At 39.1% G+C, this 15,044-nt stretch overlaps 1 protein-coding gene across 11 annotated transcripts in view; it reads left to right on the top strand.

Moving 5' to 3' along the window:
• The window catches only part of DLG1 (discs large MAGUK scaffold protein 1), a 301,581-nt gene that overhangs the window by 76,525 nt on the left and 210,012 nt on the right, over window positions 1-15,044 (top strand). For all 11 annotated transcript variants that reach the window (XM_066347976.1, XM_066347975.1, XM_066347974.1 and 8 more), the window contains exon 5: window positions 6,154-6,318. In XM_066347976.1, the coding sequence (XP_066204073.1) occupies window positions 6,154-6,318 (165 nt within the window). The remainder of the gene's footprint in view (window positions 1-6,153; window positions 6,319-15,044) is intronic.

The following is a 15,044-nucleotide window of genomic DNA, read 5'->3' as shown; positions in this document are numbered from 1 at the left end:
TGATATATCAAAGAATTATATTGATTCTTTGATATATCATTGCCTTTAGACATGTTATAGATATACACCAAAATTGGTTCAGTAACAAATTTTAAGTTATTTTGATGCATTAAAAAATATTTTAGGCCCTGGACGATTGGCTCAGCGGTAGAGCGTCGGCCTGGTGTGCGGGGGACCCAGGTTCGATTCCTGGCCAGGGCACATAGGAGACGCGCCCATTTGCTTCTCCACCCCCTCCCTCCTTCCTCTCTGTCTCTCTCTTCCTCTCCTGCAGCCAAGGCTCCATTGGAGCAAAGATGGCCCGGGCGCTGGGGATGGCTCCTTGGCCTCTGCCCCAGGCACTAGAGTGGCTCTGGTCGTGGCAGAGCGACGCCCCGGAGGGGCAGAGCATTGCCCCCTGGTGGGCAGAGCGTTGCCCCTGGTGGGCGCGCCGGGTGGATCCCGGTCAGGCGCATGCGGGAGTCTGTCTGACTGTTTCTCCCCGTTTCTAGCTTCAGAAAAATACAAAATATATATATATATATATTTTAGCCCTGGCTGGTTGGCTCAGTGGTAGAGTGTCGGCCCAGTGTGTGGAAGTCCTGGGTTTGATTCCTGGCCAGGACACACAGGAGAAGCACCCATCTACTTCTTCACCTCTCCCCCTCTTCCCCTCTCCTTCCTCTCTGTCTCTCTCTTCCCCTCCTGTAGCCAAGGCTCCACTGGAGCAAAGATGGACCGGGTGCTGAGGATGGCTCCATGGCCTCTGCCTCAGGCGCTAGAAGGGCTCTGACAGAAACAGAGCAATGCCCCAGATACGCAGAGCATCGCCCCTGGTGGGCATATCAGGTGGATCCAGGTTGGGCACATGCGAGAGTCTCTGACTGCCTCCCCACTTCTAATTTCGGGGGGGGGGGGATGTATATATATTTTCCTTAACTGAAGTTTTGTACTGTCCTAGTATAATTCTGTTACTATTTTAATTTTGCCACATAACTGATTTTTTTGTTGCTTGAAAGATTCAGAGAGAGGAATTAAACCACAAAATATAAGTGATTGAGGCACTCTTTTTTTTTTTTTTTTTCATTTTTCTGAAGCTGGAAACAGGGAGAGACAGTCAGACAGACTCCCGCATGCGCCCGACCGGGATCCACCCGGCACGCCCACCAGGGGCAACGCTCTGCCCACCAGGGGGCGATGAGGCACTCTTTTTACCATTAAACTATGTTGTAAATTAGCCTAGAATGCTTACTGTTGTTATAAGAAAGCATGATGTTTGATAGACAGTCTCATCTCTTATCGAACTTGGTAATGATTCCCTTTCTGCACCATCTTGCCCCTCCCCCAAGGTAGCCAGCAAATATTTGAGCATAGTGGTTCTGCTCTTGTATCTTACTCTCATGGAGGAGATGGTAGAGCTCCTGTGATGATCTGATGTTGGATTAAATTTTAAGGATATTAGCAAGGTTTTGGGCCCTGCCATAATGGTGCTGAATGAGAATTGTCCTTCTGGGAATTTGATTATAATTTTATTGAAACAGTTTTATTATATAGGAAAAAGAAACAGCTTTTTAATTCCATTCATAAGTGGAAACAGCTGAAGAATGCAACATTTTAATATAAATCTTTTTTAAAAGAATGCTTTGGATCTAGATGAAATGTTAAAGACAGTCAGCAAGCAGCATTTACCAAGGCATTTTTCTGGAATTTCAGTCATGGATCAATTGAAATGTTTAGGGTCTGAAAAAATGTCTCCTAGCATTAAACACTTGGATTGCTTTTCTCTGATTTTATGCCACCATGGAGTAGCATGCACTAACAACACAATATCCTTAATGTTTAGATCTAAGGTGGGTTTGAATAATGCTTCTAAAAAAGCTTAGTTTTAAAATCCAATAGTATTTCAGCAAAGAATAATTATGATTCAGATTAGATTGTTCAACTGACTTTAATTCATGGCATATAATTCCCCATTCTTTGTGTATCTAACTCAAGTAAATAATTGATTTGTGTACAGTTAAAGTATAATGGAAAAGAATCTGATTTTTATGAAAGCTGTATGTAAAGTGGCATTCTTCATTAATGAAGATTAATTATTGACTTGGTTTTTATCTTTTACTACTGTGGAGAGTTAAAATATACAGGAAACAGCATTAATATACAGCCTTGGCTATGCCTCTGACGTGGGAGAAATTATTTCATAGGCTGTGATTTTGATACTAAATAAAAAAAGTTGGTATTTAGATTGTGTGTGTATGTGGAAGCTTTTACACAAAACAACAAAATTAACGTGACTCTACGCAATCCCTATAAGTGAAACAGTGGTTATATTAATGAAGTAATGTGATCTCTAAAATAAATGTAAAGTTTACCTTAAAGATAAATGGTTTCTCTAAATAAAATATTAAAGGACATAAAGAAATGTTTTTATCCAATTTTTTCAATCAGAAGCAACATATGGTTTAAAAGCCAAGTTGAAAGCAAGAAAAGCTTTCCAATAAATCTCTGTAGTATTGGAGGTAATAATTACTTACTGTGAAGTATTGTTTTGAATGGAAGCTTTTTCTTAGCTTTTGTAGGACTGAAACTTTCTAATTGATGATGTAAAGAGGTCTCCAAATTGCTAGCTGACTAAAAAAAATATCAGAACAGTTTTTTACACTCTTTATTGCTTTTCTGGTCACCTAAATTTTCCTTTATCCCCAGTTTAACCTCCTTGCCATTCCAGAGAATTCTTATTTTCCTAGTGATATTTTCTGAAATAGTCTGAAATATAACATGGAAATGATTGTGTGAGACAAAAATATGCTGTTCTATAGAAACAGCTTTTTACCAGTTTTTAACATTTGTATTGCTCATTAAACTGTGAGCTGGTATACAGTTCATATGCATGGTTTAAATAGCTCAGGTTATAGTTTTGTTTTCCAAGTGCTAAATCTGTTTTTTCATGTAGTATGCACAACAGGATATTTTAGGAAAAGGGTTTTAAAATTTTTGATATTTTTATAAAGTTAGCCATACTAAAATTTCTCTTCTTACATTTAGGCAAACTAAATACTTATGAAGTATTATAAGATGTTTTAAGAATGCTGTTCTTATTATAGAATCAGTTTTAAGAAAGTAGCATATCATTGCTCATAATTAATCTAATAACCTCTGAATTTAGAACATTTACCACCTGAACCCTTAAACCACTTTACATCCTGTGGTATTCATCCCAAAAATACCACTTGAGGTTATCGGTTGCCCCCTGGTGGTAAAATTAAAAAATAGATTATTGAAAATGTCTCTGGTCATACTTCATAATTAAATATAATTAAAAGGATGTCTAAGTTATACTTATCTACTTAGGAAATCATTAGGTAATTTAATTGTGTAGCAAAAGTACTTTTTTTCTAAACTATTGTGGATAGAGGGATTTTTTTGTGACAGAGAGAGAAAGTCAGAGAGAGGGACAGATAGGGACAGACAGGCAGGAATGGAGTGATGAGAAGCATCAATTCTTCGTTGTGGCTCCTTTAGTTGTTCATTGACTGCTTTCTCATTATGTGCCTTGATGGGGATGGGGATGGAGCTCCAGAGGAGCAAGTAACCCCTTGCTCAAGCCAGCAACCTTGGGCTCAAGCCAGTGACCCCACGCTCAAGCTGATGAGCCCACACTCAAGCTGGATGAGACTGTGCTCAAGCTCGCAACTTCGGGGTTTAAAACCTGGGTCCTCCATATCCCCTTCCAATGCTCTATCCACTGCACCACTTCCTGGTCAGGCTATTATGTGCTTCTTGATAAAAGAACACAGCACCGTCTATTATTTTGCCAAAAGGATTGAACATGAGATTGACTGAGCTATTTCATTCAGCTGTCAATTTGCAGGACATACAGAAGTGAAAGGACCACATTAAGTGGTCCTATGAGAATGGAGTAATTTTACTAGGAAACCCCCAGGTTGCATGCTTTGAGTCATTACAAGAAATAAAAAGGAATCAAAGACCACCTTACATATTAAAATATATATATGTGTGTGTATATAGCTATGTATATATGTATATAGACATATGTATATGTATATAAAATATATATGTGATTTCTTTCCTTTTCAGAATGAACCATTTTTTTTATTTGGTGTAAATCCTTTCAGAGCCACCTCAAATTACCTATGTACATTCATGGATATGGAGATAACATACACACATGTGTATATATATATACATATATATACATGTATTACATATATATACATGTAAATGTTATACATGTGTACACATACATAAATACACAATTGCTTTAAAATATCAAAGCTGTGTGTGTTGTGCGTTAGCTTTGAAACATGCTTTAATCATTCAGTAGTCTATGTCTTTATCTTTTCCTGTTGGAAATAGATTTTTACCCTTTTTAACTTGTATGTAATATTTCCTAGGATGCCTGTATAATAATTTATTTAGCACTTTTGGGGGGTATAGGCAGTGTGTTTTCATTTTTTTAAATTTCAAACTATAATGAATAACCTTCTGCATGCATCAGTAGAGTTTGAATAAACTGTGTTGTTTTGTAAGTATGTTTATGTTAGCTTCAGCCTTACTTAAAATATAGTTAGAAAATTCTTTACAGTGGTTTTAAAAATAACATGAAAACATTTTTTTAAGCCAGGTAATACTATGTGAGCCTCATTGCTGTCCATGTAATTATACCATTTCACAGAAGGATGTTATTAAAAAAGTGATGCTGGAGGTTGCAAATTCATAGTTAAGATCTTAAAAAATACTTTGTAATGTGCATATGTATCTAAATGCAACATATTTTAGCTACTCACTGATTCTACCTCCACAGTTAATTTCTGGAAGTGAGGTTACTAAATCAAGAACTAGAAATATTTTCAGGGCTTTTGAAACTTTGCCAGACTGCCCACCAGAAAAAGACCTCTATCAGGAATGTGATTATTTCTATTCATTTCTCTGAATACTGGCACTATAATATTTACTTACTAATGAAGTGGAGCATAAGTTTTTCCTGTAAGTTTGCTGACCCATTTGTATGCCTTTTGTGAATATTCCTTTTTATGTTTGCTGACTATATTTTATAAATGATTTATGAAAGTAGCCTGTAGTGACATTCTTTGTTATAAATTTATTTTTTTATTGTACCTTGACTGTGTCTTTTTTTATGTGTGTTTATTGGGGGGGGGCATATTTTAGCTTGTTTTGGTTTTATGTTTATGCATACACATTCCCAGCCTGATCTGAGAAACATGCACTTTTATTTTCTCCCACTTACTATAATTATGATATCTTTTACTTTTTTCTATGGTGTGAGGTAGATTTGGGTTTTTTTTATTATGTTAATCTATGCCCTGGCTGATGGCACAGTGGATAGAGCCTTGGTCATGGGCTCTATCTCCCAGTCACCATTGATCCACGGGTCACTGACTCAATCCCAAGGGTGTGGGCTCATTTCCTAGGGTGCTGACTTGATCCCCAGGGCACTTAGATCCTGAGGGTGCTGGCTCGTTCCTGAGTGCCTGGCTCGACACTGGTTCAAGCCCCAGCTAGGACACATATGAAAAGTAATCGGGTTGCACAGCTAGATGGAATATTGAGTTGATGCTGTCTCTCCCTCCCTCCCTCCCTCTCTCACTCCCTCACTCCCTCCCTCCCTCACCCTCTCCCTCTGCCTTCCTTGCTCCCTCTCTCTCTCCCTCTCCTTTTCCCCCCCCTTCTCTCTCACTCCCTCTCTCCCTCTTCTCTTTCCCCCTCTTTCTCTCTCCCTTCATCTCTTAAAAAATTGATAATCTTTTAAAAGTAGATTCATAGAATTATATGTGTGTTTGAGAGACAGTAAGAGACAAAGATTCTTTTGTAAATAAAAGATAAATACTATTACCTAATAGACTAATATTTAGTTTGAATTTGAAAGGACTGATTTTTTTTTTCATTTTTGTTCAAATTACTTGAAGAAAACCAGACTAATTTAATTGAACTATTTTTAATAATTAATAATTTTATTTAAATATTGACATGACTAAAAGTGGACTTTATGTGTTAAACCATACAATATACTTCCTCTATTTAAATACAGTATTATTGAGTATTTGGCTATTTATGAAAACCATGATTTGAATTGAATTCACTTTGCTTCTCAGGACTTCTTTATATGTAACTTTTTTTTTTATTACTTTGCAGAAATACCGGTACCGTGATGAAGAAACACCTTCTCAAGAGCACATTTCCCCACAAATCACGAGTGAGGTGATAGGTCCAGAACTGGTTCATGTTTCAGAGAAAAACCTGTCAGAAATTGAGAATGTCCATGGATTTGTTTCTCATTCTCATATTTCACCTATAAAGGTAAGATATTTTGTTGCTATGAATTATATGTTACTTTTGTTATTAGTGTATAGGTCATGCTCAGAAAGAGCTATTCTTTCATGTAGGATTTTTCAACTTGATTATTTCTAGTTCTGTAGTTACAGAGGGTTTTATAATGTTTATTAGCATTCTAAAATCATTTTTGAATATGTATTTTATAAATGAATTTTAATGAGTGGTACTATCTTTAAACTTAAAAATTCCAGTGAAGGAAATAATTATTATATTTTAAATACTACATACTGAAATATTTTTAAACAGTTGTTTTATATATTACAAAGGTGCAGAAAAAGCATTAACAGTTTCTTTAAAGCCTAATATGTGGCTTTACCTGATCCCATTACCTTGCCTTCCTCATTAGAAATAACCAGAATCCTGGTTTCTTATAAAACTCTACCACATATTTAGATCTCTCATCAGTATATTATTTACTTTGCCTATCTTGAAATTCATAAGTTGTAATTATACTGCGTATAATCAACTTGCATTTTTTGCTTGACATTAGTATTTGCTAAGATTTATTTTCACTGTTCTAGTTTTCTTTTTTATGAATATACTCTAATTTATGTTACTTTTGATGAGCATTGAGATATTTTCAGATTATTGCCAGTATAAAGGGTGCTGTTAAAAACATAGATTATAGCCTGACCTGTGGTGGTGCAGTGGATAAAGCATCTACCTGGAACACTGAGGTTGCCAGTTCAAAACCCAGGGCTTGCCCTGGCCGGTTGACTCAGTGGTAGAGCGTCGGCCTGGCGTGCAGGAATCCCTGGTTCGATTCCCGGCCAGGGCACACAGGAGAAGCACCCATCTGCTTCTCCACCCCTCCCTCTCTCCTTCCTCTCTGTCTCTCTCTTCCCCTCCGCAGCCAAGGCTCCATTGGAGCAAAGTTGGCCCGGGCGCTGAGATTGGCTCTATGGCTTCTGCCTCAGGCGCTAGAATGGCTCTGGTTGCAACAGAGCGATGCCTCAGATGGGCAGAGTATCGCCCCCTGGTGGGCATGGCAGGTGCATCCCGGTTGGGTGCATGCAGGAGTCTGTCTGACTGCCTCCCCGTTTCCAGCTTCAGAAAAATACAAAAAACAAAAACAAAAAAACCCCAAACAAACCCAGGGCTTGCCCGGTCAAGGCACATATGGAAGTTGATGCTTCCTGTTTCTCTCCCCTTCTCTCTGTCTCTCTCTCTTGTTCTCTCTCTTTCTAAAAATGAACAAATAAAAATCTAAAAAAAACCCAAAAAACAAAACAAAAACAAAAAAAAACATAGATTATATATACACATCTTTGTGTATATATAAACCCAGGACTTCCACATCCCTGGATGACGCTCTACTGCTGAACCAGATTATTTTCCCAGTGGTTGTATAATTTACATTTTTAGCAGCAGTATACAGCAGTTTTAATTAATCTCTATTCTCATCCTTACTTGGTATTCTTATTTTTGCCATTGTTAAGGTTGTAATACTATCTTATTGTGATTTTAATGTGCAGTTTTGTTTGATAATAAGATTAAATGTATTTATTGCTCATTCAGGTTTCCTATTCTGTAACATGCCCTCTCAAGATTTTTGCTCATTTTTGTATTGGGTTGTCCTTTTTACTGATTTGTACAAGTTCTTCATATTTCTGGGTACTTTATTGGTTTTATGTATTGTGACTAAGGATCATTGCTTATTTGGTAAAACTTAACATGATTTTTGTAATTTTTTTTTGAGGGATGATTTCATATTACTGGTTGAAAATTTTGATAGTTATTAGTGCCATTCTGATTTTCTAGTAACAGTTTTGTTAGGTTATTTTTTTCTAGGAAATCATTTGTTTAATATTTATTTCAAAATATTATTCCTAATATCTTGTGATTTTTTTTTTGTCTATAACATATTTAAGTGTGGCCCCTTTTTCATTCCTAGTATTACTTATTTGCACTTTTATTTTTCCTTAATCATTCTTGCCAGTAGGTGGTCAATTTCAAAGATGGCATTTTATTTACTTATTTTTTTTAATTAAGTGAGATGCGGGGGTGGGGAGTGGGGGGAGAGATAGAAACAGACTGCCGCATGCGCGCCCAACCAGGATCCACCCAGCAAGTCCCCTACAGGGTGATGCTATGCCCACCTGGGTCCACTGCTGTATTGCTCAGTAACCAAGCTATTTCAGTTCCTGAGGCAGTGCCATGGAGCCATCCTCAGCGCCTGGGGCCAACTTGCTCAAACCATTTGAGTCGTGGCTGTGGGAGGAGAGAGAGAGAGAGAGAGAGAGAGAGAGAGAGAAAAGGGAAAGGGATGATGAAGCACATGGTCACTTCTCCTGTGTCCTGACCAGAAATCAAACCTGGGACTTCCATATCCCTAGATGACGCTCTCCTGCTGAACCAACCAGCAAAGGCCTCAAACATGGCATTTTCAATAAACCATCTCTTTTTGAAAAGTGTTCTTATGTCCTTCCCATGTGCTGCCATCCCTGCCCCCTTGCTTTCATGTATACATATACATATATGTGTATACATGTTTATGTACATATTTAAATATAAATGTGTAGATTGCTTACATATCAATTAAAGATTATGTTTGGTAGAAGCAATCTGATTTATTTTTTTTTTAAGCAAGAGATAGAGGCAGAGATAGAGACAGAAAGGAAGGGAGGGAAATGAGGAGCATCAACTTGTATTTGGGACACTTTAGTTGTCTATTGATTGCTTTTCATAAGTGCCTTGACTGGGGGGCTCCAGCCAAGCCAGTAACCTTGGGCTTAAGCAGCAACCTTTGGGCTCAAGCCAGCGACTATGGGGTCATGTCTATGATTCCGCATTCACACTGGCAAGCTCATGCTCAAGCCAATGACCTTGGGGTTTCAAACCTGGATCCTCAGTGTCCCAGGTGGATGCTCTATCTACTGCACCACCATCTCAATCTTATCTTTCCTTAGGAGAGTAAATGAGAGACACAGTCGGAAAAAGTCAGTTGGTTGTTAGTGACAGATTCAGTTCTTTTATCTTTTCCCCCTTTCTCCTTTTATCGTGTTATTTTTTACTTCCTGCTTTCTTTGAGTTTATTCTGTTTGACTTTTTGTTCTAGTTTCTCAAGTTGGTTGGTTGTTGCATTGTCAGGCTTTTCTAATAGAATTTGAGTTTGTAAATTTTCTTTCACATAGCACTTTAGCGGTTTTGCTTTATTTTTCCTTTCAGTTTTTATTTTAATTTCTTCCAAGTTTTTCTTCTCCTTCTCTTACAAATGAGAGGACAGGAGATAGAAAGACTGACTCATGCATGTGTCCTGACTGGGATCCGCCCAGCAACCCCCGTCTGGGGTCAATGTTCTGCCCATTTGGGGCCAAACTCATAACTGAGCTATTTTTAGCACCTGAGGCAAAGGCTCCACAGAGCGTCCAGGGCCCATGCACTCCAACCAGTCAAGCCATGGCTGTGGGAGGGGAAGAGAGAAAGAGAGAAAGAAAAGGGGGAAGGGGAGGGTTGGAGAAGCAGATGGTCACTTCTCCTGTGTCTCTTGACCAGGAATCAAACCTGGGACATCCATATGCTGGACTGATGCTCTACCACTGAGCCAATGGTCCAGGGCCCAAGTTTTATTTATTTTTATTTTTTTTTATTTTTCTGAAGCTGGAAACGGGGAGAGACAGTCAGACAGACTCCCGCATGCGCCCGACCGGGATCCACCTGGCACGCCCACCAGGGGCGATGCGCTGCCCACCAGGGGGCGATGCTCTGCCCCTCCGGGGCGTCGCTCTGCCGCGACCAGAGCCACTCTAGCGCCTGGGGCAGAGGCCAAGGAGCCATCCCCAGCGCTCGGGCCATCTTTTGCTCCAATGGAGCCTTGGCTGCGGGAGGGGAAGAGAGACAGAGAGGAAGGAGGGGGTGGGGGTGGAGAAGCAAATGGGCGCTTCTCCTATGTGCCCTGGCCGGGAATCGATCCCGGGTCCCCCGCATGCCAGGCCGACGCTCTACCGCTGAGCCAACCGGCCAGGGCCCCAAGTTTTAATATATATATTTTTTTTATCGTTCTAACATTTTCTTTTATTTTCATTATGATTTTTTTTGTCCCATGAGTTATTTAGAAATAAGGTTTTTTAATTTTTAAACATAGACAATTCTTTCATGTCTTCTTTTAGATTATATTTTCTCATCTTGTTATTTTATTAAAGGCTTAAAAATTCTTTATTTTGTTTCTCTTACTTTAATGGTGATTCTAGAAATTTTAATATACATATGTAACTTTAGAAAATCTAAAATCAATAAACATCTTTTACCCTCATTCTGAATAACATTAAGAACCTTAAAACAATTGAACTATAATCACTCGGCTTGCTATATGTCATTCTTGTAAGTCTATGCCATTTCTCTGACTGAAATTATATAACCTATTTCTTATTTTAGTAGGCAAACCCTGCCAGGTACAAACTACCCAAAGCCACACACCCAACTCCTCCTTAGTTTTTTGGTTGGTATCTTAGTAGATATTTCCATATGTATGCAGATTCTGACACAAGCAGACAATGAGTCGGCATGCAGAAAGTATTTTATATATAGCTTCTTTATGAGGGGGCCACAGTTCTCTGCTGTTGCATAAAATACTCTGCAAATAAAGCAGAATTACAAAGACAAGATTTTGTTATCCAGAATTTCCAGATATTCTAGGGATTAAATTAAGCTTTCTTCTTATTATAAACTTGTTATACCATTTCCTATTGTTAAATTTTTAAAAACTTCACACGTAATTTTATATAGTACATTTGTACCATAATTTGATGAACACTTCTGATCTTTGCTATTTATTTCCATTTTGACTAGATTTTATAAAGAAAGCTACAGTGAATAATCTTTGAACATAAGTAGTGTTTAGTTTATTTCCTTAGGTTGGATATTCAGGCATCAGTTTGCTTGGTTAGAAGCATATGGCTGTGGCCAGTTGGCTCAGTGTTAAAGCATTGCCCTGGTGTGTGGATGTCCTGGGTTCGGTTCTCCGTTGGGGCACACAGAAGAAGCGCCCATCTGTTTCTCCACCCTTCCCCCACCCCTTCTCTCTCTTACCCTCCTGCAGCCATGGCTCGATTGGATTGAGTTGGCCCTGGGCACTGAGGATGACTCGATGGCCTCTGCCTCAGGCACTAAAAAATGGTTGCACTCTGGTTGCACAGAGCAAGGGCCCTAGATGGGTAGAGCATCGCCCCCTTGTGGGCTTGCCAGGTGGATCCTGGTTGAGGCGCATGTGTGAGGAGTCTTTCTCTGCCTCTCCTCCTTTCACTAAATTAAAATAAAACAAAATAATATAAAAAAGAAGCATGTGAACTTTTTTGAAGTTTCTGATATTTTTGACAGGCTATATTCTGGCACAGTTTTATATATATATATATATATATATTTTTTTTTTTTAAATAGGGACACAGAGAGAGAGTCAGAGAGAGGGATAGATAGGCAGGAACAGAGAGAGAGATGAGAAGCATCAACCATCAGTTTTTCGTTGCAACACTTTAGTTGTTCATTGATTGCTTTCTCATATGTGCCTTGACCGCAGCCCTTCAGCAGACTGAGTAACCCCTTGCTGGAGCCAGCGACCTTGGGCCCAAGCTGGTGAGCTTTTTGCTCAAGCCAGATGAGCCCGCGCTCAAGCTGGTGATCTTGGGGTCTCAAACCTAGGTTCTTCCGCATCCCAGTCTGACGCTCTATCCACTGCGCCACTGCCTGGTCAGGCTTTTGTATTTTTTTTCAGTGAGAAGTGGGGAGGCAGAGAGACAGACTCCCTCCTGCAACTGACCGGGATCCACCTGGCAAGCCCACTAGGGGGCAATGCTCTGCTCATCTCTGGCTGTTGCTCTGTTGCAACCAGAGCCATATTAGTGCCTGAGACAAGGCCATGGTGCCATCCTCAGCACCTGGGCCAACTTGTTCCAGTGGAGCCTTGGCTGTGGGAGGGAAGGGAGAGAGACAGAACTGAGAAGGGGAGGGGTGGAGAAGCAGATGGTCGCTTCTCCTGTGTGCCCTGACCGGGAATCGAACCTGGGTCATCCACATGCTGGGCCAGTGCTCTACCACTGAGCCAACTGGCCAGGGCCTGGCACAGTTATAATTTAAGAATTAGTAAAGCTTAAAAAAAAAAAAGAGTAAAGCTGCCCTGTTTGGGGGATTTCTTCGTGTTTTGCTTATCTCATGTATAGGTTACTGTGCCAGGTACCTCATAAAATAATCACAAGTTAGGAGTGGGTGGGTAATATGAAAATGGTTAGAGTACCTTTAACTGTGTAGAAAATAAAAAATTACTTTTTAACTTTTGTTTTGACATAAAGCAAGTTTTGATGTTTTTAAATTAAAAAACAACAGGACAAATATTTTAGGAAATTCAACAATGAAATATATTTTATTTAAAATATGTTGTCAGTCACTAGATTAGTAGCCTCTTTATTTATTTATTTATTTTATTTTATTTTATTTTTTTTTCATTTTTCCAAAGCTGGAAACGGGGAGGCAGTCAGACAGACTCCTGCATGCGCCTGACCGGGATCCACCCGGCATGCCCACCAGGGGGCGATGCTCTGCCCCTCTGGGGCGTCACTCTGTTGCATCCAGAGCCATTCTAGCGCCTGAGGCAGAGGCCACAGAGCCGTCCTCAGCGCCCAGGCAATCTTTGCTCCAATGGAGCCTAGGCTGCGGGAGGGGAAGAAAGAGACAGAGAGGAAGGAGAGGGGGAGGGGTGGAGAAGCGGATGGGCGCTTCTCCTGTGTGCCCTGGCCGGGAATCGAACCCGGGATTCCTGCACGCCAGGCCGACGCTCTACTGCTAAGCCAACCGGCCAGGGCCTATCCTCTTTAAATAAAATAATATGGGAAGCTTTCCCACTTTCATAGTATTATGGTTTGGAATAAAGAAAGTAAGAAATGCCCTGGTGGGATATCTCGGTTGGTTAAAACGTTGTCCCAAAGCATAGAGGTTGCCAGTTCGATCCCCAGCCAGGGAACATAGAGGAACAGTTCAATGTTCCTATCTTTATCTCTCCCTTCCTCTCTCTCACTCAATAAATAAAAAATAAAATAAAAAGAAAGTGGGTAACTATTATATGTGGAATTAAGTATATAAATTACTTTTATAACTTGAAAAATTATTTTTGAATAGTACTGATGACTACAATGTAAATTGTACACTATAGTCTTCATAATTTTTATAAAAGCTAATAGTTAAATAAGATTAATTTAATAGATACTTGCTTTAAAAAGTAACTACTGGAATATTAATTTGGTTTATCAAACAATGCATTTTGCAAACATTTATTTAACATCTAGTTTATGCTAGTAACTAATTTTTTATGATGAGATACAACATAGTATGATGTAAAATGAAAAATTAGAGAAATTAAATTCTTAAAGTTTTCTGAAAAAAGAAAGTTCACACTTGGATAAGGTGTTGAAGAATGCATACAAGATGTCAATTTAGAGGAGAAGGCAGTTACTGAGGTAAATAAGTCAAGTACGAGAGTGATAACCAGAGGAAACTGTAAAAATACAGGAAAGTTGATATTGTACCTCATGTTTAGGATGCTTATTAGGAAATGATGGCAAGATGTGAAGGGTCCTGATCCTGAACCCTGTTAAGAAAGGTTTTTCATCATGAAATGGTCTGTGTAGTAACTTGTCAGGTTTTTGTGGGTGCTGGTACTGACTCTCATTACTGAAATAACGAGTGAAATATGGTACTTGGTTCAGACCTTAGCCTAAAGGTAACTGTGATTTAAGACCCTGAGGGGAAACTCTCTTGCCAGTGTGCTACACAGTTTCAAGAAAGAAACTTTTTAGAAGTAGAAAAGCCTAGTGTGGTAGAAAAAGACACGGAGTAATTTTGTTGTATATAACAGTTATAAATATAGTAGTATGATATTAATAAGAACAGCATAAAGATTCTTAAAACTGAAAGTGAGCTGGGAATTAGGTAAAATGGTCAGAAAAGTAAACCAAAAAAACCCCAATAGACTTCAATCTAGATCAGGGGTCCCCAAACTTTTTACACAGGGGGCCAGTTCACTGTCCCTCAGACCATTGGAGGGCCAGACTATAAAAAAAACTATGAACAAATCCCTATGCACATTGCACATATCTTATTTTAAAGTAAAAAAACAAAATGGGAACAAATACAATATTGAAAATAAAGAATAAGTAAATTTAAATCAACAAACTGACCAGTATTTCAGTGAGAACTATGCTCCTCTCACTGACCACCAATAAAAGAGGTGCCTCTTCTGGAAGTGTGGTGGGGGCCGCATAAATGGCCTCAGGGGGCCGCATGCGGCCCATGGGCCGTAGTTTGGGGTCCCCTGATCTAGATGAAGTGATGAGGAAGGCAGTTGGTACATTGCTTAGTATAGGATGTTACAGTAATTGTTGAGGAAACAGAAGAATTTATATTTTGCTTTTGTCTTCAATGACAAGAAAAATTATCTTCATACTAATATATGCGATGTAAACATAGTTTAGAAGGACTTGAAATAGAAGATAGAACAGGTATGTGAGCAGGCAGTTATTTAAGTAAGTATATTTCCTAGCCTGGACGCATTTCATCCAGTAGTACTTACTGAGAATATTATCAGATGAAATCATCAGCAGCAGTTGGTAGTTTTTCAAATATTGTGAGAAATGGGGTAGCAGAAGTACTGAACATAAATGATACAGGAATAGAATATTTCCCATTTTGAGTACTTAATTGGCAGT

This window comes from Saccopteryx leptura, chromosome 8 (assembly GCF_036850995.1).
Source record: "Saccopteryx leptura isolate mSacLep1 chromosome 8, mSacLep1_pri_phased_curated, whole genome shotgun sequence".
NCBI lineage: Eukaryota > Metazoa > Chordata > Mammalia > Chiroptera > Emballonuridae > Saccopteryx > Saccopteryx leptura.
The sequence above is the reverse complement of the archived record's forward strand: the minus strand, read 5'-3'. Positions and strand labels throughout refer to the sequence as shown.